We start from the raw sequence: 27,792 nt of genomic DNA, 5'->3' as shown, positions 1-27,792 counted from the left end.
AAATGTATATTGAAAAGTTAAACTTGAGTTCAGAAAATGCGAAAATAACAAGTTTAGATTTTCAGCCTAATACTGACTTAAATAGACTAGCTATTTCAAGCTTACACCAAATAAAAATATATAGTATTCCACATTATAATATAAATACAAAAAATAAGTTAAAAATTGATTTATTATTTGTAAGTAATGATCACAATTTAGTTTATATTAATACGATCAGATGGAGTTATAATGGTAATTTTTTGGCTAGTTGTGATAGTGGGGGTACACTAGTTTGTTATGAACTGGACATAAATAAAAATAATATTAAAAAACATAATGAAGATATAAAAAATAATTACACAAAATCAAGTAATAACCCATTTGCACAAGCAAATAATAATAAAGAAGAATGGAAAATGAGTAAATGCATAAAAATACATGAAAATGGAGAAATTTTTGATTTATCATGGTCACGTGATAATGAACATGTTGTATGTGGGGTTTCAAATGGAATAGTTTATATATTTAATTTAATAAAATCATATGTGTCACATAAACTTTTTGTAAAAGGGACTACGGAAAATATAAAAGGAGTTTCTTTTCATCCAACAAATAATTTAATCATTGCTCAAAGTAGTGATAATATTATGTGCATATGGAAAAAGGTAAACATATATCCTGACCAAAATAGCATGGATATGATACACCAACAAAAAGGTTGTTTTGATATAAATGAAAATAAAAGTCATCAATTTTATGAATCTGGAAATATAAAAAATGATTTTTCATCATCACAGGGAATAATAGGAAGAGAATATTTTGAATATGTATATGAAGAAAATATGAATAAAAAATATAAAAATATTGATACTCCAACTATTCGCCATATTTATTTTGATAATTTTGGTAAATATGCAAGTATTACACATATACCTAATAATGGTAGAAATTGTGGCATATTACTTAAAATGAAAAATAAAAATGACCAATATATAAATAAAAAAAAAATTTATATGGATGGGCATGGAAGTTGTATGCGAGTTGCTAAAATAGGGCAAAAAGTTTTTGTAGATATGAAAAAAAAAAAATTATATTGTTTATATTGTCAATGTAGTGATAATGGTGTAATTTCGTTATGGAAAATTTTTTTAAAAAGGATAGAAAAACCATATATTTTAAAAAATAAAAAAAATGAGAAAAAAAGGCGTGATAAAATTGCATTAGAGAAGTCTAAAATAGGTAGTAATAATAACATAAATATTTCTAAAGAAAAAAAAAACAAAGTAAATAAATATGCACAATGTTTTTTGATTCTTCAAAATTTATTGGAGGAACAAACATGTGCTGTCGATTTAAGTTGGTCTGATAAACATAACCAATTAATAATTGGGGGATCAAATGGATCTGTTTATATTGTACAAATAGATATTAACAAATTAAATTTAGAGCCATTTTATCATAAAGAATATGTACAAATAAATGAAATATTTGTTAGAAATAAAAGAGATGAAAAAATCAGGATAGAGGATGAAAAATTAATTATAAAAAATAAAATAATTAGAGATAAAATCATAGGAGATAAATTTTTTGATAAAATTGTTCAGAGAAGTTTTGAAAAAAATGGAGATCGAATTGATGGAAAAAAAATTATAGAAAATACTGGAGAAAAAAAAGTAAAAAATAGATTAACACCAAAAATTAAATATTTATATGATGAATATGGAAATATAATTGAAAATTCGAAATCACATGAAGTTATTCATATTTTAAATTGTACAATATATCCTTCAAATGATGACATAAGTAAATATTGTGATTTTTCTTTTTTGCCATTTAATAAAAAGGAAAACATAAATATTTTTTCAAGTTACGGAAAGCACACAAACTATATAAGTAACAAAATGAGAAAATGTAATCTAGATTATTTCATCAATCCTCACTTTTTCAATTTTTCTTCCTTTCTAAATTATTTTTTATATGTAATTATTAGTTCTATTTATACTATTATTCAAAACTGTGATTTTATTTGGAAAATTATGAAAAAAGAAATACCTAATACCTTATACATTCAGTTCATTCCCTTCACTATTGATTCAATTCCAAGTTTGCTCCTTCGATATATTTCTTATAAAGAAAAAAATCCTCATCAAAATTTTTTACAAAATAATTGTTCCATATTATTAAACAATATTTATACTTTCTCTAAATTTAATAAAATTCTTTATTTTAATATATTTCAAAACGGACGAAAATATTTCCGAGGTTGTTCCTATGATGCGAGTAGAGATGCAAGTAAAGATGCAAGTAAAGATGGGGATAGAAATGCGAGTAGAGATGCAGGAGGTAATAGCGAGGGGAATAGATATCGAAATGACGGAAATAAAAATGTAGAATCATGGAATAATAATGGGGGTATTGGTGGAAATGGTGGAGATGGAAATGAAGAAAAAAAACGAAAAGAAGAAAATACACATGAAGGTGATGAATATTCGAATGAAAATAATAAAAATAATAAAATAAAAAATAACAACAATACTGATTGTAAACAAATAGAAAAATCAAGTAGCAATACAAATAAAAAAGTACGAAAGAATAGTAAAAATAATATCGATAAACAAGGAAATAACAAAGGGTTAGAAAATAATAATAGTAAAAAAAAAAGTTCTACACTTATAAATAAAAAAAAATTAACTAATAGTGAAGAAAGTATAATTAAAAATTATAATGAAATAATAAATGCACAAAATTATGTAGTATCATCAATCAATGATCAAATATTTGCAAATTCAAATAACCAAGCTAATGCAACAATGATAGAAAATGGAATAAACGATAATAATCCTGAAAAACTTTCATTGCAAAACATTAAAGATATTAATGACGATGTTTATAATATTTATAAAAAAGAAAATGATAAATATAGTGGCAACACTTCAATTGATGTGGTTAATTCTACTAATTATATGAATCAATATTGTGAAGGTACAAATAATATATCCAATACTATGAATTATATATCGATAAATATGAACAATGATCCAAATAATGTTATGAAGAATTTAAATAATATGAATGATAGTAAAACCGCAAAGTTTATTAAAAATTCATCTCCTAAGAAAAAAGAAGATAAAGAAATGAAAAATGATGCAATTAATGATTCTAAAAAGGAAAAGAAAGAACCAAAAAAAGAAAAAAAAAAAGTGAAGAAACAACAAGAGGTAGAAAATTTAGGCGAAGGAAAAACGGAAGGAACAAAGCAAAAAAAGAATGAAGGAAAAAAAGAAAAAAAAATTGAAGGAAAAAAAAATGTTAAAAAAGGTTCGAATAAAGTAACCAAAGGGGATACAGAAATGGGAAACGAATGTAAAGTTGTTAAAGGAGGAAAAATGGCTAAAGAAGTTAAGGAACCCAAAGGTACTAAAGGGTCTAAGGCAGTCAAGGATTCAAATGAAACAAACAAATCCAACGAGCTGGTTCCAGAAAACAAACCGAATCAACTAATTGATCAGAACGATAAAAATCAACTAACCCAAACAAATACACAAAAGGCATCAAATAACCCAAATATGGGGAATGAACCAAATGAGCTAAACGACCCAACTGAAGAAAATAATAGCACCCCGAAAAAGAAGGAACCGAGCAGAAACCAGAAAAGAAATTCCAACAAAGGAACAAAAAGAAAATCCGCAAAAAATAATAAAAAAGATGAAAATGGAAATAATTCCGATATTGAATGGGAAAATTTTAATCCACATGCCGAATTATTTTGTCCAATTATAAGAAAAGAAGATAGTGAAGAAGTAGGATATATGACATATAGCTCTCCTGTTAAATTTGGAAATGAAGTTAATGATTCAAATGATATGAATAAACAAAATAAAAATAAAAAAAGAAAAAGTGTAGATAATATAAATAAAAAAAAAGGTAAAAACAGTAATGAATGCTTATTATTTAATGATACAAATGAAAATAATGATAATGAATGTTTGGATAAAATTGTGAAGTGTAACAAATATGAAGAAGGAGAAAAACGAAATAACAAATCAAAGAATGAAAATAGCTTCTTTAAAAATGAGGAAACAATTGATAATACAAAAAATATAAATAAAGAAATTAGAAAAAAAAATATAAATAAAAGAAGCAATGAAATTGATAAAGAATACGTCGAAGAAAATAATGATACTATGGAAAAAAATTTAAAAAAAAATAATAAAAGAGTATATGAAAATATGTATAGTTCTAATAGTGTACTGGACAAACAAAATTATAATTTAAAAAATGCACATAATAATTTGAGTTTTTCAAATAAATATACAGGAGAAAAATATATGAAACGTGAAATAAAAAATAGTAGTAATTATCCTCATATCAATACTAGCGCAAGCAATGCATTTGGACGAAATGATTACCATAATGAATTTGAAGCACTTGAAATAGGAAAAGAAAAAAATAATAATAATAACCGATATTTAGATAATTATGAACAATCACAAAGAAATTTAAACAACAAAACGAGTCATGATTTTTATAATTACAATTCCCATTCTCATTTAGATAAATATTCTTCAGTAGAAAATGCACAATGTGAGGGTAACAATTATCACATAAAAAAATTAAGATCAAATGAAAACGAAAACTATAAATATTATCAATCTTATATAAAACGTGAATATAATACAAATTTAAATTTAATTGATGTTAAAAAAGAGGAGTTTGAAAATGGAAGTAGTATGTATAGTCAAGAAGAATATAATGACCCAGTGGAAATATATGGATACAATTCGAATGAATTTGATAAATATAAGGAATTGAATTTTAAAAATAAAAAAAGAAAAATTTATAATAAAATGATAAATACGAATATTATGAACAATTTTGATATGAATAATATGCATGATCCAAATTATATCGATTTTATACGCACTAAGAAATATAATGATCAAATGAATTATATTTCAAAAGGGTATGATAAAAGAAATAGCAAAAAAATCAGAATAAAAAATAGCGAAGACATTGAAACAATTTATGAAAACAATCAATATAACATGAATGATATATACAGCAATGTGGATGTTATACATAGTAATCACGAAGAAAAAAAAAATAAAATGAAAAAAATAAATATTATTAATGATGTTCAATATGAAAAATACAAAAATAAAGTAATCATTTTTGATAATAGAAAAGAGAATTGTTTAATTTGTTGTATGTGCAATAATAATAATAATTTAGGGGGGAAAAAACATTTTTATTTATTGTGGGAAGATGAAATATCAGGAAAAAAAATAAAATATACAGTTCATGATAGCTATATATTTATAATAAGTTATAAGTTCAATATTTTTCTACTTAACATTTTTAACATAAATAGTAAAATACTTATTCATGATTATGTATTACCAGATAAATATATAGCTGATTTTGTTATAATTAAAAGTTTTAACATTGATGGAAATATTTACACATTTTTTTATATACATGATAAAAAGTATTATTATATTTATCAATTGTTAAACTATTCAAGTGTTTTTTTGTTATATTCATTTGAAATATCAATGCTGAACTCACATGTTGAATCCATAAATATCAGCATTGTGGAAAAGTTACAAAACGAAGATATCTTAAGCAAAAGCTCCAAGAAATGTTTTAAGAAATACAAACAAATTCTCAAAAATAAAAACAAAAAGGATTCCATAAATGAAGAGGATATAAAAAATAATCGAGAAACAAACGAAAACGCCGAAATGGAAAATGGTAAATCTGGAAAAGGTGAAACAGAAGAACAAAAAAAAGAAATGTCAATAAATAAAAAACAAAAAGAAGAAAACGAAAAAGATGTAGAAAGGGAACTAAGATTGAAGGAACTAATACATAGTATTACATTTTATGAAAATTTAAAAATTGAAAATAAATCAAATGAAAAACAAAATAAAAAATGTAACAATTTTTTTTCAAAAAAATCAATAAAAAAAGAAAAACAGCAATACAATATGTCATATTTCAATCCAAAATGTGCTAATAAATTATTAACTCGTATTCCAAATAAAATACAAAATTATTCAAGTCAAAAAAAAAAAAAAAATATTATAAAAAAGAGTAAAGAAGAAAAAAAAAAAAACTATTTTGATGATGTTTTTTCAAATAATATACATGGAAATGATTTGTTATATGATTATATATATAGGAAAGAAAATTTTTATTATAGCTATATGTGCATATATATTTTTTTAAAAAATGGAATGATCTTCCTCATACGAAGAAATTTAATGAAAACAGAAATAACCAATGAAAATTATTTTCCTGAAACATATTCATCTGGTATAATATCAATGAGGCCACATATGTTTGAAGAAAATGGGATTACTTTAATATCTCGATTAGATAATACTTATTACAATAAATCGCTATATTGTGATATAAATCTTCTATTTAATAGTAAGGATGATTATTCAGACGAAATAAATAATAAAGTAATTTTACCAAGCACCGATACATTGAATAGATACACATCAAATGAATACTTCAATAAAAATCGAAATTTAATTTTGTTCGATAACTTAATGGATATACAACAAAAAGGAATGAAAATTTTTTCATCACAAAATAAAATATTTAATATATATGATTTTGACATAACCAAATTAATAGAATCTGAAGAATTTATTGAAGGACATGAACATCTAGGGCAATCTTTTGAACCCATTGTGAAGAAAGAAAAAGCTAATACCGATGATGATGATGATAATACAAATAAATTTGGTAAAATAGAAAACAATAAAAATAACTTCATTTTACAAAATTATCATGTTATTAAAAGAGAAAAAGATTGTAATATGGAAGATATACATATTAAAAAAGAGTTAAACAAAGTGAGCAAAGATTTTCTTTATGCTATGAGTATTTCAGAAGGATTCAAAAAAAGTGAAAAAAATTCAGATTCTCATGTCGATACAAATCTTTATGTGAAAACTATAAAATATTTAGAGAATCAAATGAAATATAGTATATTAATTATGAACAAAAAATCATTTTTAAATTATTTATGTGCTTATTTTAGCTTTTTAGTAGAATATTTAGATATTACAAGAATTCAACAAAACTTTCATTATTTTATGAAAATAACTTTATATCATTCAAAAAAATATATTTCGAAATTTGTATTTTTCGAAATCGACCAAAATACAAATTATGAACCTTATTGGTTAGATACGAATGCATTATTATGCATGAATATTCATTTTTTCTTTTTATCTTTGTTCTTATATTATAATTTTCTATTACCTATATATAAAATTTTACGACAAAAAAAAAACAAAAATACACACATATATAAATATCACTCTTTTTTTCGTTTTATCAAAGAAATGCATAAACATATGGTCCAAATTGATACAATTTTTCAACGAGCCTTTCATCGATCATTATCCGTGTAGGGCAACTCCATACAAATGATTCATACACACATACATATATTGCCTATATAGATGTGTACATGTTTATGCTATTATATTATTTTTTTTTTGTTATTAAAACTTTTTTTTTGTTTTTCAAAAAAAAACTAAAATCATCTTGTCATAATATATCGACATCTACCTTATCAGAGTTACTTAATATTTCACTTTCTGATGGCTCTTTTTGAACAAATGGATCATCATCTATGGTAACTTTGTATAGTTCTAGTTTCTTTAAAAAGTTTGAATGAATTTTTTGCAGTTTTTCTGGGTCCATCATCAATTTTTTGTGTTCCTCAGGTGTTTTTTCCCAAATGTTGGGATTTAAATATTCCAGACCTGCGAATTGAAAAAATTTGTGAAATATTAACAAAAGGTTAATATACTCAACATTTATAAACCATACTACCATTTTTATTTTTTCATAAAAATTTTTCATTCATAAAAAGGTGCAATACACAGTTCTATTCATTTTTCAGTTTGCGTACCTGGGGCGGGTTTCAAATCTTTGTATCCCTCTGAATCAGTCAACTGGTTATAAATAGAAGTGAACCGGTTTTCCAAAGAGGTGTATTCATCTGCGTACTCCTTAATAATTCTCTCTGATTCCTGATGTATTGTTATATCATCATGGATTACTGAACTACCTTTTCGTATTTTTTCAATAGCTATTTCCATATTTATTAAAGCTCTTTTCATAATTCGAGGTTCTACTTTTTTATTCCATGAAAATGTTTTATCTATACCTGTTCCAAATAGTAATGCATTATTTTGTTTATCATAAAATAAAATTTTTGAATTTTCTTTTTTTAACCATATCCCCTTTAAAAATTTCGGTAAATAATTTTGCCTTTTTAAAAAATCATCTTGTGTAGCTAGCGAAGTATTAAAAATAGTAAAATCATAATTTTTTTCATCTTTAATTGCATATGCATCTTCAATAAATTCGCCAGGTGGTAATGATATATAAACAAAATCAGATAAATAATCCTTAAAAAATATATGATCAAAAAATTGTAAAGTATTATCTATTAATATGATGTCCTTTTTCTTGTTTATATTTATATCTTTCTTATCAGAATTCAGTATATCATATATGTTACTATTATGATTCTTATATTTATTCTTTAAATTTTGTTCGATTTTATCCTTTTTTTTTGTATATAATATTTTGTTTCTTTCTACATTACATATATAATCAATATATTCGTTACTATAATCTACTATTTTTATTTTATACTTTTTTTTATCTCCTTTTTGTTCATTAATATTATAATGAAATGTGTTTCTATTGTTATTACTCTTTTTTTCAGTTTGAATTTCTTCATCATATTCTTCTTTCGAGCAAAGAATATCTTTATTTGTATATTTCAATTTAATAAATGTATCCAGAATATCAAAATCCACCTTTTCGTGATCCTCTAGCGGTTTTTCAGATAAACTTTTATTTTCTAAAAAATCAGGTTTATCTTCCATACTTTCACTTGGATTTAATTTTGTATCAATTTTATATTTATAATTTAAATATGATTGAGGTTTTGGTATATATCCTTCTGAGTATTTCAAATGTGGGGCAACTTCTCGAACTTCCGATAAAAAAATGCTATCGAAAAAACAACATCTTGTATATGGATCTTTTTCGAGAAACTCACGAGCCTCTTCTTCATCTTTACAATTAATTATACTTAACTCTGCTAAACAATTTGATCCAAATTTTTCAAAAGGAGTATCATCAGAAGTATCAAAACTATCGCTATCATTACAAGTTCCAACGTGATTATTTTCATTTCCATTTAAATCGTTTTCTTCATATTTTATATCTTTTATAGTAAGATTATCTTTATCAATTTCCACACTTTTGCATTTATCAAAAATTTTATATTCTTCATGAAATTTGTTTAAAATATTTTTAGTTTGTTTATCTGTTATTGGTAAATATTGATATGTAGATAAAAATAAATCTTTTATGCTGTCTTTAGGAACTTTTTTTAATGTACCTAATTTAAAAATCATGCTTGATGTTATATAAAATCTCATATGCTTTTCATAAAGTTCATTGATATCTTTTAATTTGTCTTGGTTAAAAAATTTTACAAGCAAATAATTTTTTTGTAAAAATAAATTTGGAAAATTACCAATTAAAAAATGATCATTATTATTTTCATATGAATACAAATATAACTCTTCACATAACCCAAGTTTTATATATGGATTAGATTTCATAAACATTTTAGCATAGTGTAAATTTAAGGATGTAAAAAAAATTAAATTACCATATATATTATTATTTTTTTTTAAATTAAATAACATTAAAATTTTTGATGTGTTTTGATATATCCTTGTTGATAATCGAGCCCATGCTAAAAATTCTAATGCAAATTTATGACGTATATTTATATTAAATTTATTGTATATCTTTTGTTCTTCACCATTTTCATAGTTATACTTTTTATCAAAAAAAAGACATACATAAACTTTCCAATTGACTGGAACAGAAGGGTATTGTAAATCTTCTTCTCTTATATTTCTTTCCAAGTTTTCAATTTTATTACTTTCGTATACTTTTCGAAAATTTTCCATTGTTCCTGTATTATTGCTATTCCTTCGAATATTATTATTATCACAATTATAATTGTTATATATAGGCAAATATTGGTAATATTTATTTACATTTTCAGAATTAAAATCTTGATCATTAAATTTTCTTCCATATGCATAATATTTTTCTCTTTTTGTTTCTTCACTTAAATCATCTTTATCAAAATTGTCTTCATCATAATTATAATCATCGTTACTACAACCTATTAATGAATCAAAATAATTATCTTTAATATCATTTTCTATACATCCACTCAAACTTTCTTCCAATTCATGGTCTATTGATTGTTCTTCTCCATAATTCAAGTTATTAAAAATATGTGTTTCCCTTTTTATTTTGGATTTTTTCTTTTTAGTTGAGCTAGCCAAATTGTTACAAATAAAAAAAAATGTTTTTTTTTTTTGTTTTAGCTCATTTCTTTTATTATGACCATAATGGTTATTCCGGTTATAGGGATCCTTGTAATTATATTTAACCATTTTTAATTTTCTATCATCTCTAAAAAATTTATTATTTCTAGCAATGCTCACAATATTATTATCTTCAATGCTTCCTATAGCATAGGGTAAATATCCCTTTCTTATATTTTTAACCAAGTCATTTTGTTTACAACTTTTCTTAAAATTGGCAGTTACACTATTGGGCTCCTTTCGGAGTATATTTATTGAGGCTACCATTTCCCATTTTATTAAAAACACAATGAAAAAAAGAAATTTAACAAATTTAAGCATGTTCTCACATTTTAACTGTAATTGAAAATCGCAAAATACATTTATGTTTCATATTTTCAGCTATTTGTTTCTTCACTTGTTGTAAAACATTGTATTTTTTGAATTTGTTTATTTTCATTAACCACATACATATTATATATATAACAAAACTCCGAAGTATACTTATGTACACATAAATAAATATAATAATGTGTCAATTCTGTCAACGCATGTTTTCAATCCAGTTCATCATTTATAGGACTATGATAATTTCTTAAAATGGAAGGGAAACGACAAAAGTAGCGTAAATACCTTTCAGTGGCATATAAACACTAAACAAAAAAAATACTAAACAAAAAATATTATACAAAATAAATAAAATGGAGAGAAAAAAACAAATAAAAATGGATAAAGCATAAAGCAGTAAAATACAAAAATCACATAGTTCTGAAGAAGTATATCATTTGAAAATAGAAATATATGAAATTCTAAAAATGGGAATATTTACTCAATTATATGAGCACAGACGTATCCATATTAAAATTCATTATAACTAAGAAAAGAGAAATCCCATATATAAGTGAAAAGAAACAATTGCTTTATCATTGTATTTATACTCTAATCAATATGCATTGATTTTTTCTATATTTAGAAAACAAAAATAAAAAAAGGAAACATTGTTATATTTAAAAAAAATAAGCTAAAATATGATATCATAATGGAAATAATATATTTACCATTATAATAGGCTACATAAACTGAATGTGACACATACATCCATATATATTCGCGAGCATATATATATCTGCTTAAAAATTAATAAAAATATTAGTGTAACATCTTAATATACTCCAGGAAAGTATATGGTTGGGCATGTGCTGACCTCAAAATAAATTTTTGAAATAAATAAAAAACAAACCTTCAGAAAATACATATATGTGGATAAAGGCAACCAAAAGAAATACAACATGAATTATGATTATATATAAAAGAATACCATATTTCTTATAAATATAATTGATAGTTGGTTTCAATGGATATTAGTATAATTTTAGTCACCAAATGTTTTGCTATTTATGACTATTCCTATTTTCTACTAATACATATATATACTTATTTATCAAAAATAACTACACGTATTGGATAAAGCGCTCGATTTATCATCCTTATCTGATTTAGTATAAACTGTATGTTTTATTGAGTAACACCAAGGAACTAAATAATAAAATATAATTTAAAACTTTTTATTCCCCAAAAAATGTATATTTATATATCTGCATATACACTTTATCGACAAATACATAATAAGGTTTATAAGTATCTAATCGATTTGAAATAAAATAGTTTAGTTTTAAAATAGTAAGTAAAATATTTACTCGTACATTGATAAGGCCATAATAGTTATATAATTATTATTCACAATACATGCTTTCTTATCTTTTTATTTTTTTTGGAAACTAACAAACATCCCTTAACAACTATTTACAGTAACAAACATTCTTTATTTGATTTATAAACTGAACTTAAAGAAATATTAGATAAAGATAAAAAAAAAATATATATATATATATATATATATATATATATATGAATTAGTATGCTTTCGAATTTTTTTACCCCTAAATTGATACAATAAAATAATGAAAAGCATTTTTAAAAAAACAAATTAACGAAAAGTTTATTCTAAAATATTTCAATTGGGGTAAGGTAAAATAAATGTGATTCAAAAAGGTATTGTTTATATTAAAGTATTTAAAGACAATTAAAATTAAATATTTTGAAATATTCTATGAAATTAAAAGAGTAAACCAAAAATAGAAATAAAATAATATATAACAACTTTAAAACCATTAAGATAAAATAGGAATACTAAATAAAGGAGTGTGCTAACACTTACTGAAATTGATAGACAAGTAAAAATGATATATTCATATGTATTGTACATTAAATAAGCATATATTTACATTATTTATATTTTATATAATAAGAAAATGTAAAACTAGAAAATTGTGTATATAATGTAAAGAATGCTTATTTTCACGTCATAGGCATATGTTTAGCATTCCTGGAAGTTTCCTTATGATTTTTATTTAATATACTTATTTTGAATAATATCAAAAAGAGAAAAAGTAAAAAAAAATATATAAAGTGCACTAAAACCGTTTCTCCTTTATTTCCTTAACAATGAATATATTATGAATTTAGTTTTGAGTTAAAAAGGGAAAATAAAAACTAAATAGGTAGAAAAAGTAAATTAGCCATTCTTATTGTATTTTTTAATTTTTTTTTTTATTGTTGCAATTAGTAAAAATAATAACAAAATAAAAATAGTTTAAACTGTTGTCTTACGTTAGAATACATGCTTTAATGCACATGTAATATTATTTTATATTTAAATATATTTTTTTGTGCATTATACATTATTATATCCTTACACACATTTAGAAAAATACATATGTACATTATCCATATACTGAATAAGTAAACAATTGTGTAACTTCTTGATCTAATATTTTTTTACTAAACATTAATATTCTTTTGAAATTTGCTCAACTTAACAAAAACGGAAAAAATAGTTATCAGGAAATTAAAAAAATGAACATATTAATTTTTATATTTCATACATTTAAATTTTTATTGATAAACACACATTGGTTTATATATATTATTTTTTTGTTATTGTTAATTTGTTTTTTCACAACGAATTGGAATCAAATTTTTAAGTAATCGTATCATATATTTTTATATATGTATCTTTTAATCGATTTAATTTAAAGTTTGGTGTATCGAATCGTAAAAAAGTAAGAATCGAAAGACAAAATTATTTATAATGAACTAAAGATGCACTATACTTCTCATCAACTTGTTTTCATACTATGTTTTTTAATAAATTCCAACTTGTAAACTTTGCAATGTTTCAATTGACTGGTAATGTGTATATAAATATATTATGTGTGTATAAATAATAGCTTGTATATATTTAATTTTTTTTTTCCAGCTAGCTATATAAAACAAATTACTATTCTTTATTAAGAAAAAATGAAGATAAGTATCGTGGCATTCCCTTTACTTATGATTGCTCTCAGAAGCAAATCTACCAATGCTCATAAAACAAATAATTTGGAAGCCCAAATTAATTATGGTATTATAAATAATTATAACGAATTGTTAAAAGTAGCAAAATGCCAATATTGCTTAACTACCACCAATCCTGTTGAAGAAGAAAATTGTGATGAAATAATGGAAGAATGTAGAGGATTGTTAAGCAATAAAGACCTTGGATTTTTATTAAAAGCCATAACAGATGAGTCTATGCATAATAAATCTCAATATATTCATGGAAAACATAGTAATACATTAAGAAGAATTATTAAAGTTTTAGAAGCACAAAAAAAAAATATTGAATCAGTAAAAAATATTGTACGTGATATTAAAAAAAGTGGTAATACACAGTTAAGAAGTAGTGGTACAAGTATTTCAGATTTAGATAAATTAAACACAAGCATTAAAAATATAAAAAAAGGTTTCCAATTTTTAAATGATAATTACAGCACAATTAATAAACACATAAATATACCAAGTGGTGATATGAATAAAATTTATAAAAGAATAGTAAACACAAATAATTTTGATGGGTTATCAAAATCACAAGAAAAAATTTGTTCAAATGAAGACGACACCAATGTAGGTATTGATGATATTATAAAATCAAGTGTTCAAGATATTTTTGATGAGGGAGAAAATATAATGAATGTAGTTAAAACTGTTTTAGTACAAGAAAGTGATGGAATTGGAAATGAATTAGCAGGGTTAATTGAAAAAGGAAAAGAAATCGGAGAACAAATTGTAAATATTGAAGGATTGTTATCTCCAAAAAATGGATTATTTAGTGGCGGTTTACCATCATTAAATAAGTTGTATGAATTTACAAGTAATTTATCATCTTATGAATATTTGTTAGTTAAGCTCAAAGATTCAATAATATCAAAATTAAAAGACATATTATTAAGATTGTTATATAAATCATATATAACTTACAGAAAAAATAAATCAATTGAGTTAGGAGAAGAAGAAATACCAATGGTTAGCAAGGATGAATATTTAGATGAATTAAAAAAAGGTGTAATACAATTAAGTATGAAATTATTATATAGCAAAATCAAAAGGTTATTAATTAAAATTAAAAACAAAATGTCCCGTAAAAAGAAAACGGAAAATATTCCTGACCCATTACCAGTTGAATCCTCAATTTATGATTATGATGATGACGATGCAATTGTCGACGATACAGCTGATGATGATGCAGCTGATGATGATGTAGCTGATAATGATAAATTTATTTCATTTAATAAATCCTCGTCACATATGAAATTATTCAGAGGTATTTTGCCCCAGAAAAAATCTATTGTATCTACCATCGATAAGATGATTAGTGAAATCGATTTATATGAACAAGGATTATATACTGATACACATGCAGATTATGAAAACGATGAAATCTTATCTACTGTCGAAGGTATGGATGAAACAGAATCTGATGAAGCTGAATTGTCAAATGAGTGTGTTCAGAAAATTATCGATGAAAACATTGCCGTAGAAGCTATCAACAATTTACTTAAAGTCGATGAATCTGCAGTAGAGGAAAGGGAAAATGTAAATGATTCAGAAAATAAATCAAATAATTCATCCATTGACATTGAAAAGGGTGCTAGTACTCCTAGTGACATTTCAGAAATTCCTAACATCATAAAAAAAATCGTTATATATGTTATAAAAGAAAGAATATATGATTTAGCAGAAGAATTATCAGACAATAAACTCGAGGATGAATCTAAAACATCAACACCTTCAAACAATATAATCCTAGAAGATACACCAGCTCCAAACCAAGCATAAATATGTATTGATGTATAATTTCTTTTAATTGTTTTAAAAAAAAAAAAAGAAACAATTCAAAGGAAATCACTTCTATCTTTTTTTTATGCTCTCATATAGTGTATCATATAATTTTTTATTTTTATGTTTTCTGTACTATTTTTTAAAGTTTAATATATTTTTTGTTATTATTTGCTTTAAAGCAAATTGTAATTATTGATTCTCCATTAATTGTTTTTTATGTTTCGATTTCAAAAAGTAAAAAATATACGATATGCATTATTTTAAATAAACAAATACATGAACGGTATAGACTTTTCATTTTAAATTAAAATTTCACATGGGACAAAAAATAATTTATAATAAACTTGTATATACTTTTTTCGAGTATAATAAATAAGCTATCCTCGTATAACAGAATCGTTTAAATAATCCTTGATTTTAATACATTTTTGGTGACAATCCATTAAGATGTTACCAGTAGGGTGTGATAAAGCTAATTTATATTCATGTCTTGGTATAAGATGATTAATAGTTGAGTGTATTTTTAATGGTCTGAGAAAATTTCCTGATAAATCAGAAGATTTATATGGGCCAAAGGAATATCTTTTACACTTTCTTATAGTCATATTATATTTTGAAAAAAGTAGATTTAAATGTGTTTGTGATTTTTCTACATATGTTAATTTAATCCATTTATATAAAAAATTTGGTTTTATTATTTTTAATTCTAAAGGACGAATAGTTATACCACCTATTGTACAACCTTTTCTTAGTAGTTCGATTTTTTCATTAGTTAATTCTTCTTGAGTTTTTATTAAATAAGTTGTCAATATATTATTATTTATATCTTTTAATTTGTTTGCAAAATCACCATCATTTGTTAATAATATTATTCCTTCCATATCAGAATCGAGACTATTTACAATAATTAAATGCTCTGGTATATAATTTTCAATTTTATTTTTTTCTTCATATAATATATTTTTTTTTTTTATAAAATCAAAAAGATTAACATTAAGTTTAGATGTGTTTGTACTAATTGTAATATTTTTTTCATTATCTTGAATCTTTCTTTTGTTCATTCTTGTTTCTGTATAATTTGGAAAATGCATATCTCGGTATATATTAGTGTTATCATTTCGATTTATTTTGTTAGTATTATAAAAATCACTTTTGTAAATTAATGTCTTATTATTCATCATGTTATTTTCTCCTTTTAATTTATTTTCCTCTATTAATTTTCTCATATTTTCAGAACTTATTTGTAATTTATCATTTCCATCATTTAATAATATATGTTTTTTTTTTTTATTTATTAATTTTTTTTCTTCGTATATATAATTTTGATCTGTATTACAAAACACATTTTTCGGCTTATATATTCCCCATAACTTTGTCGTTATATCTACATTTATTTCACACCCATTCACTTCTATTTTTGAGTTTACATCAATTACAGTATTTTGCTTAACAATCTGATTATCCACCTAAATCAAAAGGAATATAAAAATTCAAATTGAAAGAATCATGTAACCTTATCAGTATGTTAAGAAAAAAATATAATATTTTATAATGTTCAATGACATACAAAATAATATGTCAAAGATATATCAAAAAAATAAATGTAATATTGTAAACATAAATAAAGGTATGCTAATTTCACCTTAACGTTTCCACTCCTTATCAATTCTTGGGCTTTGTTTCTTGACACCACTGAAGATAGAGATAATATCTTTGAAAGCCTTAAAAATACACTGAAAAATAAAAATAAAACATGTGTAGCATATGTACAAATAACAACATGAATAAATGCCACACAATCAAACCAGTTAATGGAACGAGTAATATTCAATATAAGTAAAATAAACATTAGTTTGTATTCACAATATGCATTGCTATTTCTATATATACATACGTTTTCTTCAGCTGAACAGAGGGAAACATATTGGTTCACATTTTATATACCGCTACAGGTACAAATCAATATTTCTATTATGAAATAATATAGGACTACTCCCAAAAAGTATCATTCATTTTAAAGAAAAAATTCTCTATAAAATTGAAAATTTACTTTTATTTATATCCATATTAACATTTATTCACAAGAGTGTTATTATATTATTATCCTAAACTTCAAAATATATAAATTTAATTTAACATAAAAAAAATCCATATATATGTGTTTAACAAAAAATATACCCTAAAAATTAAAACCAATAAAGTAGAACAATTTAAAATCTAAAAAAAATTAACATATGCATAAATTACAAAAATATATATATATTATATACATATTCTACAACAAATAAAATTTAGCCTAGTAATATAACCCGAATTTATTAAAATGTAAATATTACATATACATACAATTCTCCATAAATATAAGTAATAAATAATTAACCCTAAATATTTATACAAAAGTATGAATAGTAAAAATATATATACATATATAATAAGAAATGGAAATAATCCAAATATACATATTTGCATCACAGTCCTGAGTTTACTAACTAAATTAGTTAATACTAATGAATAATATAATTTTAAAAAAATGTAATATATTATGATTTGGTTGTTTTGTTCAAATAAAAAAAGTTATAATATTATTCCATAAAATAATGATAAATAACATTCACTTTTTTTTAATACAACAATAATGTTTTATATATAACCATATAGTATACATCAAATTGACACCTTTAAATTAGAGAAATTTGGTTAGGTGCGTGAAATAAAAGGAAAATATAATAAAAAACAGGGAAAAAAACATAGATACACTGCGTGTGTAAAACAAAATTCAAAGGTGTATTACAAAAAAAAGAAAGGATATAAAATGAAATGAAATAAAAGTTACGCTATTAATAAGGTTTATTTTATCCCCACGCGCACAACATATACATATTCATTATTCTGAAAAATATTTTTCTGATTTTATGAATTTTTTCATTTATATTTATAGCGAGTTTTGTCTCATTTTGCAAAATTTTAATTATCTATATCTTATGAATAATTATAAGAAAATTATATTTTTTAGTATTGGATTATTTTACATATGCATATATTGCCTAATTAATAATATTTCCATATTGTAACATTTTTATTAACTTTCCAATATAATTTAATTAACTATTCAATGGTATCATTCTTTCGTTTTTCCTTCACATCCTTTTCGATTTACATTCACACACATTCTATATACACGTGGGTTTAAGTCAAAATATATTCGAATATATGAATCGCTTTTTATTTCCAAACACTTTTATGTATCATATCTTCTTCGGATTCTTCTAAAATTACATTGAATTTATTTTTATACAATTTAAACAGATAGTAATAATAATTTTTAATAATATGTGTTTTGTATTTATAAGGTATATTTTTTAATTTCCTTTTTTTTTTTTTTTCTATACTATTTATATTACAATTGTTTTGTTCTATTAAATATGAACATACATAGATATTAAATAGAGCTTGTAAATATCTTGTTGATAACATATCCCATAACGTATTTCGATTATAAGTACTATTTTTTTTTATATTATTGTTTTCATTTATTTTATTTATACTATCTATTCTACTTTGTTTAAATTCTTCATAAGTATATAAATCAGAGTTGTCATTAAAAACAAAAAACATTTCATTAAACATATTATCTGTTTCTTTGGTTTGTATGTTTTCATCATCTGATGTCTCATATATATTTTTTCTTTCACTTTTTAAATCTATATTATAAATATTCTCTGTACATATATGTGGCTCGTTTTGTTCATCTATGTTTGTTGTTTTGTTTTCATTTATATTATTTTTAATGGATGTATCTTTGTAAACACCGCTCAAACAATCTATCTCAGTTTTGATATCCTTTGGAAATTCATTTATTTGAACTTCTTCAATCTGGGAAATTTTATTATCTTTCCCTTTACTAGAATATCCACAATTTAATAAAATATTTTTTTTCATAATTCCTTTTTTAAAAACATCATGATCCAAATGTTTTTTAATTATGTCATGTAATTTATTTTGATTTTTGTTAGGATTATAACTGTTAATAATTTTATAAAAATTGGCATAAGTTGATAAAGTTATATCTCTTTTTTTAATACACAATGGGCGCCGATCAAAAGCGAATGAATTTATTGCTTCACATAAATAAATTTGAACTTCTTTATTTTTCATATTATTTTTATTATAATTATGATATATACATTTATCATTACACATACTATCCTTTTTATTAACAATTTTTAAAATTTTATCGACGACCATATTTATATTCATATTATTAATAACTTCATTTCCATTACATATATTCGAAAAATAATCCTCAATATTATTTTCGTTTCTTTGGCTAGTTAAATGAAAAAATTTTTTATTAACATTCATTCGATTATTGCTACTATTGCTATTGAGATGTGTATTAGTACCAAACTTGAATCCAATCCTATGATTTATATTCACAATTCTACATATTTGAAAATTCATGTTTTTTATTTCTTCTACTTCTTTTTCGTTAGGATCATTTTGTCTCACTCCATTTGAAACAGCACTCACATTATCACTAACAATATTTTTTTCATTATTAATTTCCTCTTCTTTTTCAGAACAAATATTTCGAATTGTTTCACATTTTTTATCGTTATTTTCGTTTAAAGCTTTATTTTCACTTTTTTTAAATTGCGTAGAATCATTTTCTTTTCCCCTTGATTGGGTCAAAAAAAAAACTATTGACAAATTAACATTTTTATTATAATTAATATAGTTAATAATGTTTTCTTGATTTTTCTTATTTTTTAAATTAACTATTGGTTTAAAAAAAGGTATAAAACCATCATAATAAATATCATAAATTATTATATTCTTAATGTATTTATCCTGTTTTAAACAATAATATATAAAAAACTCATGTTCTAAATTTTTTGTACATATAGTTATAACATTTTTTTTATTATTATAATATATATCTGTATTTGAAGGAAGTTTTAAATTTGTACATACATAAGTTAAATTTTCTACTTTTCTATTTAAAATAACTATAATATAACTATATGGTACATATAATAATCCACAGCATGAATTATTATTGCATGTATTCGATTTATTTGTTAATATTTTATATAAACATTTATAAAAATATGTTTTCAGCATATCCTCATCTTCCTTAGTTAAAGATGTAATAGATTCTTTTGTCATGTTTTCACTTTGAGTTGTTTCATTTTCTTGACATTCGTTCTTAACTTCATTTTTCACTTCATTTTGAATACCTTTATAACTATCATTATTATTATTTACTTTTCTTTCCAATGCATATGCACAATCATTTTTGATTTTATCGTAACATTTTTCAAAAAAATATAATTCAAAAAATGCTTTTGCATAAAGTTTTAATTCAACTGCATAAGATGACACTTCTCCAATGGATATTTTGTTCATGTTGTTAATTTTCCTATTTTTATCTTCATTTGTGATATAATTATTCATTTTATCCTGTTTCATATTTATATCTTCTTCTTTGATTTCTATATTCGTAGTACAATTATTTTTTCCGTCAAAATTGTCAGTTTTTTCATGTTTTATATTATCACATTTTTCAATTTGTGTATCATTGTTAAATGAACAATTGAAAAGGCAAGGATATTGCATATATAAATTTTGAAAATACCGTTCTTTTAAAAATTTATTAGTGCATTTACACACAGGAGGATTATAAAATAAATATACATTTTTATCATTTTTCTTGTATATATCATAAATATATTTAAACTGTTTTTCAAAACATACCATATCTGGTGATACATTTGATATTTCACTTGTGTCAGAATGATATGAAGAACTTGTATAATTATTTGATTCTAATGCATCTGAAAATTTGTACATATTATTATTTAATAACTGTGGATTATACAAAAAATTGCATGCTTCTGCTTCCTTTTTTATTATATTATCATGACATATGTCACTATTTACATTGCTCAATAATTTATTGTCATTTTCCATTTCTTTGCATGTGTTCAAGTTTTTATTTTCGTTATCATCATGTAATGACAATTCCTTTGACTCATTTGTTACAATAGATTCTACATGTACTTTTGTATCTTTTTTTTCCACATTATTCGTTTCAGCACTTTCTCCATGCCTCTTTTTAATAGGTGCATTAATACTACTTGTATTGGCACATCTTTTATTTTTTAATTTTAAATTACTAGAGTCATTATTCTTACTATTGTATTCAGATGACGAATCATTTGAATTGATCGTTTCGTTGTTTATTTTTTTTTCTCTTTTTCCTTTTTTCCGTTCAGATATATTACATTTAAATTTCTTTTCCTTTTTATATATAGTATTTATAAAGTTGTCATATCCCAAGAAAGTATTGAATTTGTCATTCAAGTAATAACTAAGTTTATTAGCACCTTTTATTTTACTTTTTCTTTTGTTAGTTAGATATTTTTTTTCAAATAATAATTTATCAATTATTAATTCTTGTCCTATTAAGAAGTTCGAAATGTCGTTGGTGTTCTGTAATAAAAGTAAAATATTAGAATATGTGATTTTCTATTAGTTATAAATGTGTGACGTATATGTAGAAAGTATGTATAAGTATATTTCTTTATATATGTAAAAGCAAATTCCTTTTTTTCTATTTTTATTTTTCCTACTTCGTACTTATCCATGTGATAAATCTGAAAAACTATTTTTCGAATGAATGCATTTAAATATTTATATATATATTCTTTTTTAGCTATATTTTTAATAATTTATTTCCAAGTTCCATGAGTTCTTATTTTCATCTTTTGTTAAAAACACTTTTTTTTTTTATCAAAATATGCATCTAAAACTAAGGTGATTTAAATAATGTAAAAAAAATGATATAAAACAAGGTTAAAAATTGTATTTATATATAACGCTATGATACAATAAGTCATGTTATTCTATAATATGTTGTAAATCTTTATTATGTAAAACTTTATTCAAATAATTTTTACCTAAATTTTATAAATAAAAAAATACTAAAAGCGAAATTCACATAATATGTTTACATTCAGGTAGCACCTATTATAAAAAATAATATACTATATATATGTACTTACATTATCGACAAAAAATTATATTTTCAAATATGTAAAAAATATTTTTAAAAATATCTAATGCGCCCATAGTTTTGTTTTATACATTTTTTTACTCTTGCAGTTAATATATATGAATAAAGCAAATGTTTATGAATTATTAATTAATGTTAAAAGAAAAAAAATAAAAATTTTGTTATAGCATATGTAATATCTAAGTATGTATGTATGTATCCATGCTATATTTCCATACGCTTATGTAAAACTCATAAGCAAAGAGTCATATTACTATATATCAAAAGGCAGGTTCATCAACTGAGTAAGGCTATTTATAAATTAAAATTACTAGATATATACTATATTATATATTGATTTTTATAAATGTTTGTCACATATTATAGTTAATAAGTTGCATACATTATATATGCACGCTAAAATTAATCAGTCAGAAAAACTAAGCTTAAAAAACCGCAAAAAGGAATTGAACTATGAAAAATGAAATTTGAAAATCACATACCATTATAATACGTGTTTAACTTAAGAATCTCTGTTGCCACATCGCCAAATTAAAAATAAAATAAATAGTATAAAATAAAAATGTTAAGCATAAAATGGGAAAAATTATGTTTAATAAAATAAACAACATTTTATTATGAAACCAAAACAAATTAAACTAGAAGAATTTATATTAGCATGCACAAATATGTAAATATTATGTACCACGGGCAAGTATACATACATACATACATGTGTATGTGTGTATATATGGAACGATATGCATATATATATCATAGATATTTTTCGCATTCGTTCCAAAAATTAAGTGCATTTATATTTCCATAATATGTAAATAACAATATTAATATATATATGATAAAATGTGTAATAACAAGAAGAAAAAATAGAGAATGAAGCAAAACTATTTCATATAATATCGTGGGTAGCGATATCTAAATATATATAATAATGATAGAGTATAATAAATGCCACATAATGAAATATTTTATGTCATAATTAAGCCATTTAATGAACAGAAAAAAAAATATATATAATAATAACAATTAAATGGCAAAAAGGGAAATAAAGGGGAAAGAATCAAAATAATTTTCTGTATTCCCCATATTTTCTCATATTATCTACAAGAATATAATTTTCTATCATATATATCATCACCGTTGTTATGAACCAAATTTTTCAAGGTATAAATATTTCGATTTTTCATAACATAGTCGTTTTCTTCGCTATCATTCTCTCTTTTGGAATTATAAGAAGTTCTTTTTGCTTGATCATTCATACAAATTGTTAAACTTTTGTTACGTCGGCTTGTGTCATTTGTTTTCCCTATGCTTTCGCACCTATTATAAAAAAATGTGGTAATATTAAAAATTGCAATAACATAGGTAAATCATATGAAGAACATATAATTAATGCAGGAAACACACAAAAAAAATAACATATACATATGTTTTTTAACATACCTTTCATATCTCTGCATATTAGAATAGTTATAATTATTACTATGTTTAATTAGTTCGTAAATCTCCTTTTCTTTCTCCAAAAGTAATTTTCTCTTTTCGAGTAAATATTCTCTATCTTTTTCAAGGTTTTTATAACTTCTACTTTCATCAGCATTGTGCTTGTTATAGGATTCATCTTCAAACATTTGTATACTCGATTTACGTCTGTTGATATTGTTATTTACATGGGGTATAGCACTAACACTTCTTCTAGCGTTATCATTAAAATATACATTTGATATTCTGCTACTTCTGCAGGTTCTTTCACCGCTATTATAATTATTTATATGAATATTACTACTATTGTTGGTGATGCTATTGCTTCCATTACTACTTATATTATTGCCGATATTACTGCTTACATTATTGTTGATATTAGCACTGATATTATTGCTAATGTTACTTGTTTTATTATCATTATAATTCATTTCATAAGGGGGGGTTCTATAACCAGGATCGATATCTTCATTATATCGGCTATGATTTTGTGCATTTTTTGACATATTTATTTGATATTTATTATTATTCTCATTTTTAAATTTAACACTATCTACGCAATTATTACTATATTGACTTATAGTATTGTTATTATTATAACCGCTGTAGCAATCGGAAGCAACATAATTATTATTAATACGAGTGCCATTACCATTATAACTATGTATATTCTTATTTGATAGCGTCCCACTTCCTGTATTATTTTTTATATATGTATTCATGTCACATTTATCATATGTATCTTCATAATTACTTTTTTTTCTATTATCATATATGTATTCTTTATAATTATTTATATGATTATATGTTTCTTTAATTCTGGAATAACTATTATTGCTACATGTTTGATTCTTTGGTTGGGTTCTTCCATTTTTAACGGAATCAACACGAGCACTATTATTACTGGTTTCCCTTTCTTTATAAAAATATTTTTCTCTTCTAGTTTTTTCCATCATCGCCCGTTCAATTTTCTGTTGCATTTTTTCTCTATCAAGGCGCTCTATCCTTTCCTTTTCTATTCTTTGCATCCGTTCCCGTTCCAACCGCTCTCTTTCCACTCTTCCTACACGCTCCTTTTCGACTCTTTCTCTCTCAATTCGTTCTCTCTCAATTCGTTCCCTCTCAATTCGTTCCCTCTCTAACCTATCTTTTTTATCGCGTTCAATCCTTTCCATTCTTTCCATTTCGATCTGTTTTTTTTCCAATATTTTTATTTCCATAGCCTTCCTTTTCGCAGTTTCCTTCTCTATTCGATTTCTCTCTAATTTTTCTCTCTCTAATAATTCTCTTTGCATTTTTTCTTTTTCAATATCATATATCTTTATCTTATCATCTTTATTTATATATTTTCCATTTATGGTATGAGAGTTAATATTGGATTCTTTATTATATTTAAAATTATCCTTATTTAATGTGTTACTAACTTGCCTACTCACACAACTCGGCGGTCGTTCATGCTCATTTGTTCTTTTATTTATTAAAGCATTTTGAGAAGCAATATAACTTTTTGGCTCTATAGATTTACAATTATTTGTATTACTTAATTCTGTACAACTGTTATCCCTCCTATTACCAGCAGAATGTGTAACATTTTTTATGATTTGATATCCTAAGCATTGTAAAGCACTAGGCCTTTCCTTTGCAGATAAATTTAACAAATTTTTAATTAAAAAATTTAATTCTTTGGATTTACCTTTTATTGGTAATTCTGGCCCCTTCTTTAACTCTGATATTAGCTGAGAAAAATTATTTGCTTTGTGAAAAGGCGTTTTACCTGAACATAATTCATATATAATACACCCCAGAGCCCACATATCACTTTTATCATCATAACTTTTTGTTTCATGTAATAATAACTCAGGGGACCAATAGTATGGAGTGCCAACGCACGAATGTGCCATACTTTCTATACCTATATTTTTGCTTAATCCAAAATCACCAATTTTTGCAATAGGTTTATTGTTTAAATTATTAGCTTGCGCAGTTATTTTTCCTATATGACGTATTCCTGTTGATAAAAAAATATTTTGTGGTTTTAAATCGCGATGCAAAACTCTTTCTCCATTTGGTCCATCTTTTAAATTATGACAATATGCTAGAGCATGCAATAATTGCCGTGTTATATCTACAATAGCATGTTCTTCTATTTTCCCAAACATTTTATAACATTTTTGAATATTTCGTGATAAATCACCAGCATCACAAAATTCCATTAATATATATAATTTTTGATTTGCTTTATTTAAAAACCTATCAATATATCTAACAATATTTTTATGTTTTAATTCTCTCATTACATTTACTTCAATAACCAATTGCGATTTTTCTCTCTCTTTTAAGCCTCTATATGATATAGCTTTCCAACAAAAAAACTCTTGTGTCCTCTTATGCTTCACTAAAAATACTTCACCAAACCTTCCATTTCCAATCTTTTTTATTACTTCATATTCATTTAAACGATTTTCTCCATCGTCATATTTACTTGGCATTTTAATAATTTTTTTTTCACACACACATATATATATGTACCGTAAATTGTAGGAATAAATTAAATATTAATATGCCATTACAAGTATGCATACATACATTAAAAAAACAACAAAAAAATATACGTTTTATTTTTTAAAAGACAATTTTTTTTTAATATTATATTAATTAAAATGAAATAAAGCTATATATATAAATGTTTAACAAATATAGTCAAAAGCATATAACTTGTGAAAGATGGTATAACTTGACTCAATTAAAATACATAATATTATGTACACATTTGAGACATATGTTTAAATAAGGGGTTTTATGCTTTAATATTATTACTTTTATGTTCTCTCAAATTTGTTCTTTATCATTTTTTTATCTTTCGAAAATTTTTGGTTATTTTTTGGAATATTATGCTTTATTAAGTTTTACTCATATTTTTTTTTAATTTTTCACTATTATTTGTTTTTTACGAATTATTCCAAGCACATGGTCATAATTGTGTATCAAGCATGTGTTATGTCCCATATAGTAATGGAGATTGATTAAATAATAACTTTGTTGTTTATGCCTTATACTGTAATTTTTATGTTAATTTTCATCATCTTTTGGGGAAACTTGTTTATTTTTTTTTAAACTGAATAAAAAAATATATATTTGTAATATTATTTTCCCTTAAAATAAAATACTTTGTGTAAAAAACAATTCGTTATATACAAAAATAAATATTTTAAAACTCTAAAAATGTTTTACGCCACTTTAATGATATGCATTATTAAGAAAAGCTAAAATGAGTTAAAAAAAAAGTGTATTATAGTTGTTTGATTAAAATATAGCTAGATTTTTTTTTCTCTATCTCGCTTTTTAAGAATAAATGGAATATATTAATTAAATTTAAAAAACTATATAAAAATATGTATAATAATTCAATGGCTTTTATTAAAAATGTATAAAACGATAAAATGAGAGTAAATTAATTTATAAATTTAGTATATATTTTATTTAATTTTTAATTTATTTTTTATGTCTAACTTCTTGCACACTTGCGCAAAAAAATTAAAAAATATTAAAACATTCAAGCAAGGTAAAACACTGAAATATTAACGTGATGATATA

General features: G+C 23.3%; 6 protein-coding genes across 6 annotated transcripts; 2 read left to right on the top strand and 4 right to left on the bottom strand.

Annotated features, from left to right (window-relative positions):
• Nucleotides 1–2: 2 nt before the first annotated feature.
• PBANKA_1443500 (WD repeat-containing protein, putative) lies at nt 3–7,415 on the top strand (the record flags this gene model as incomplete). Its single annotated transcript, XM_034567798.1, has 1 exon — nt 3–7,415. One exon carries the CDS (start codon nt 3–5, stop codon nt 7,413–7,415), a length of 7,413 nt encoding a protein of 2,470 aa, XP_034424259.1.
• A 139-nt stretch (nt 7,416–7,554) lies between these two features.
• Nucleotides 7,555–10,763, bottom strand: PBANKA_1443400 (conserved Plasmodium protein, unknown function; the record flags this gene model as incomplete). The annotated part of the gene is made up of 2 exons (XM_034567797.1): nt 7,555–7,772; nt 7,922–10,763. 2 exons carry the CDS (start codon nt 10,761–10,763, stop codon nt 7,555–7,557), a joined length of 3,060 nt encoding a protein of 1,019 aa, XP_034424258.1.
• A 3,018-nt stretch (nt 10,764–13,781) lies between these two features.
• PBANKA_1443300 (merozoite surface protein 9, putative) lies at nt 13,782–15,638 on the top strand (the record flags this gene model as incomplete). Its single annotated transcript, XM_034567795.1, has 1 exon — nt 13,782–15,638. The coding sequence occupies one exon, from the start codon at nt 13,782–13,784 to the stop codon at nt 15,636–15,638; it is 1,857 nt and encodes a 618-aa protein (XP_034424257.1).
• A 380-nt stretch (nt 15,639–16,018) lies between these two features.
• PBANKA_1443200 (RNA pseudouridylate synthase, putative) lies at nt 16,019–17,564 on the bottom strand (the record flags this gene model as incomplete). Its single annotated transcript, XM_034567794.1, has 3 exons — nt 16,019–17,107; nt 17,284–17,374; nt 17,536–17,564. 3 exons carry the CDS (start codon nt 17,562–17,564, stop codon nt 16,019–16,021), a joined length of 1,209 nt encoding a protein of 402 aa, XP_034424256.1.
• Nucleotides 17,565–18,863: 1,299 nt separating this feature from the next.
• Nucleotides 18,864–22,291, bottom strand: PBANKA_1443100 (conserved Plasmodium protein, unknown function; the record flags this gene model as incomplete). The annotated part of the gene is made up of 2 exons (XM_034567793.1): nt 18,864–22,136; nt 22,277–22,291. 2 exons carry the CDS (start codon nt 22,289–22,291, stop codon nt 18,864–18,866), a joined length of 3,288 nt encoding a protein of 1,095 aa, XP_034424255.1.
• Nucleotides 22,292–23,816: 1,525 nt separating this feature from the next.
• Nucleotides 23,817–26,687, bottom strand: PBANKA_1443000 (NIMA related kinase 1, putative; the record flags this gene model as incomplete). The annotated part of the gene is made up of 2 exons (XM_034567792.1): nt 23,817–24,039; nt 24,163–26,687. The coding sequence occupies 2 exons, from the start codon at nt 26,685–26,687 to the stop codon at nt 23,817–23,819; spliced, it is 2,748 nt and encodes a 915-aa protein (XP_034424254.1).
• Between the last annotated feature and the right edge of the window lie 1,105 nt (nt 26,688–27,792).

This window comes from Plasmodium berghei, assembly GCF_900002375.2.
Source record: "Plasmodium berghei ANKA genome assembly, chromosome: 14".
Classification (NCBI taxonomy): Eukaryota; Apicomplexa; class Aconoidasida; order Haemosporida; family Plasmodiidae; genus Plasmodium; species Plasmodium berghei.
This window is presented reverse-complemented; position numbering and strand designations above follow the sequence as displayed.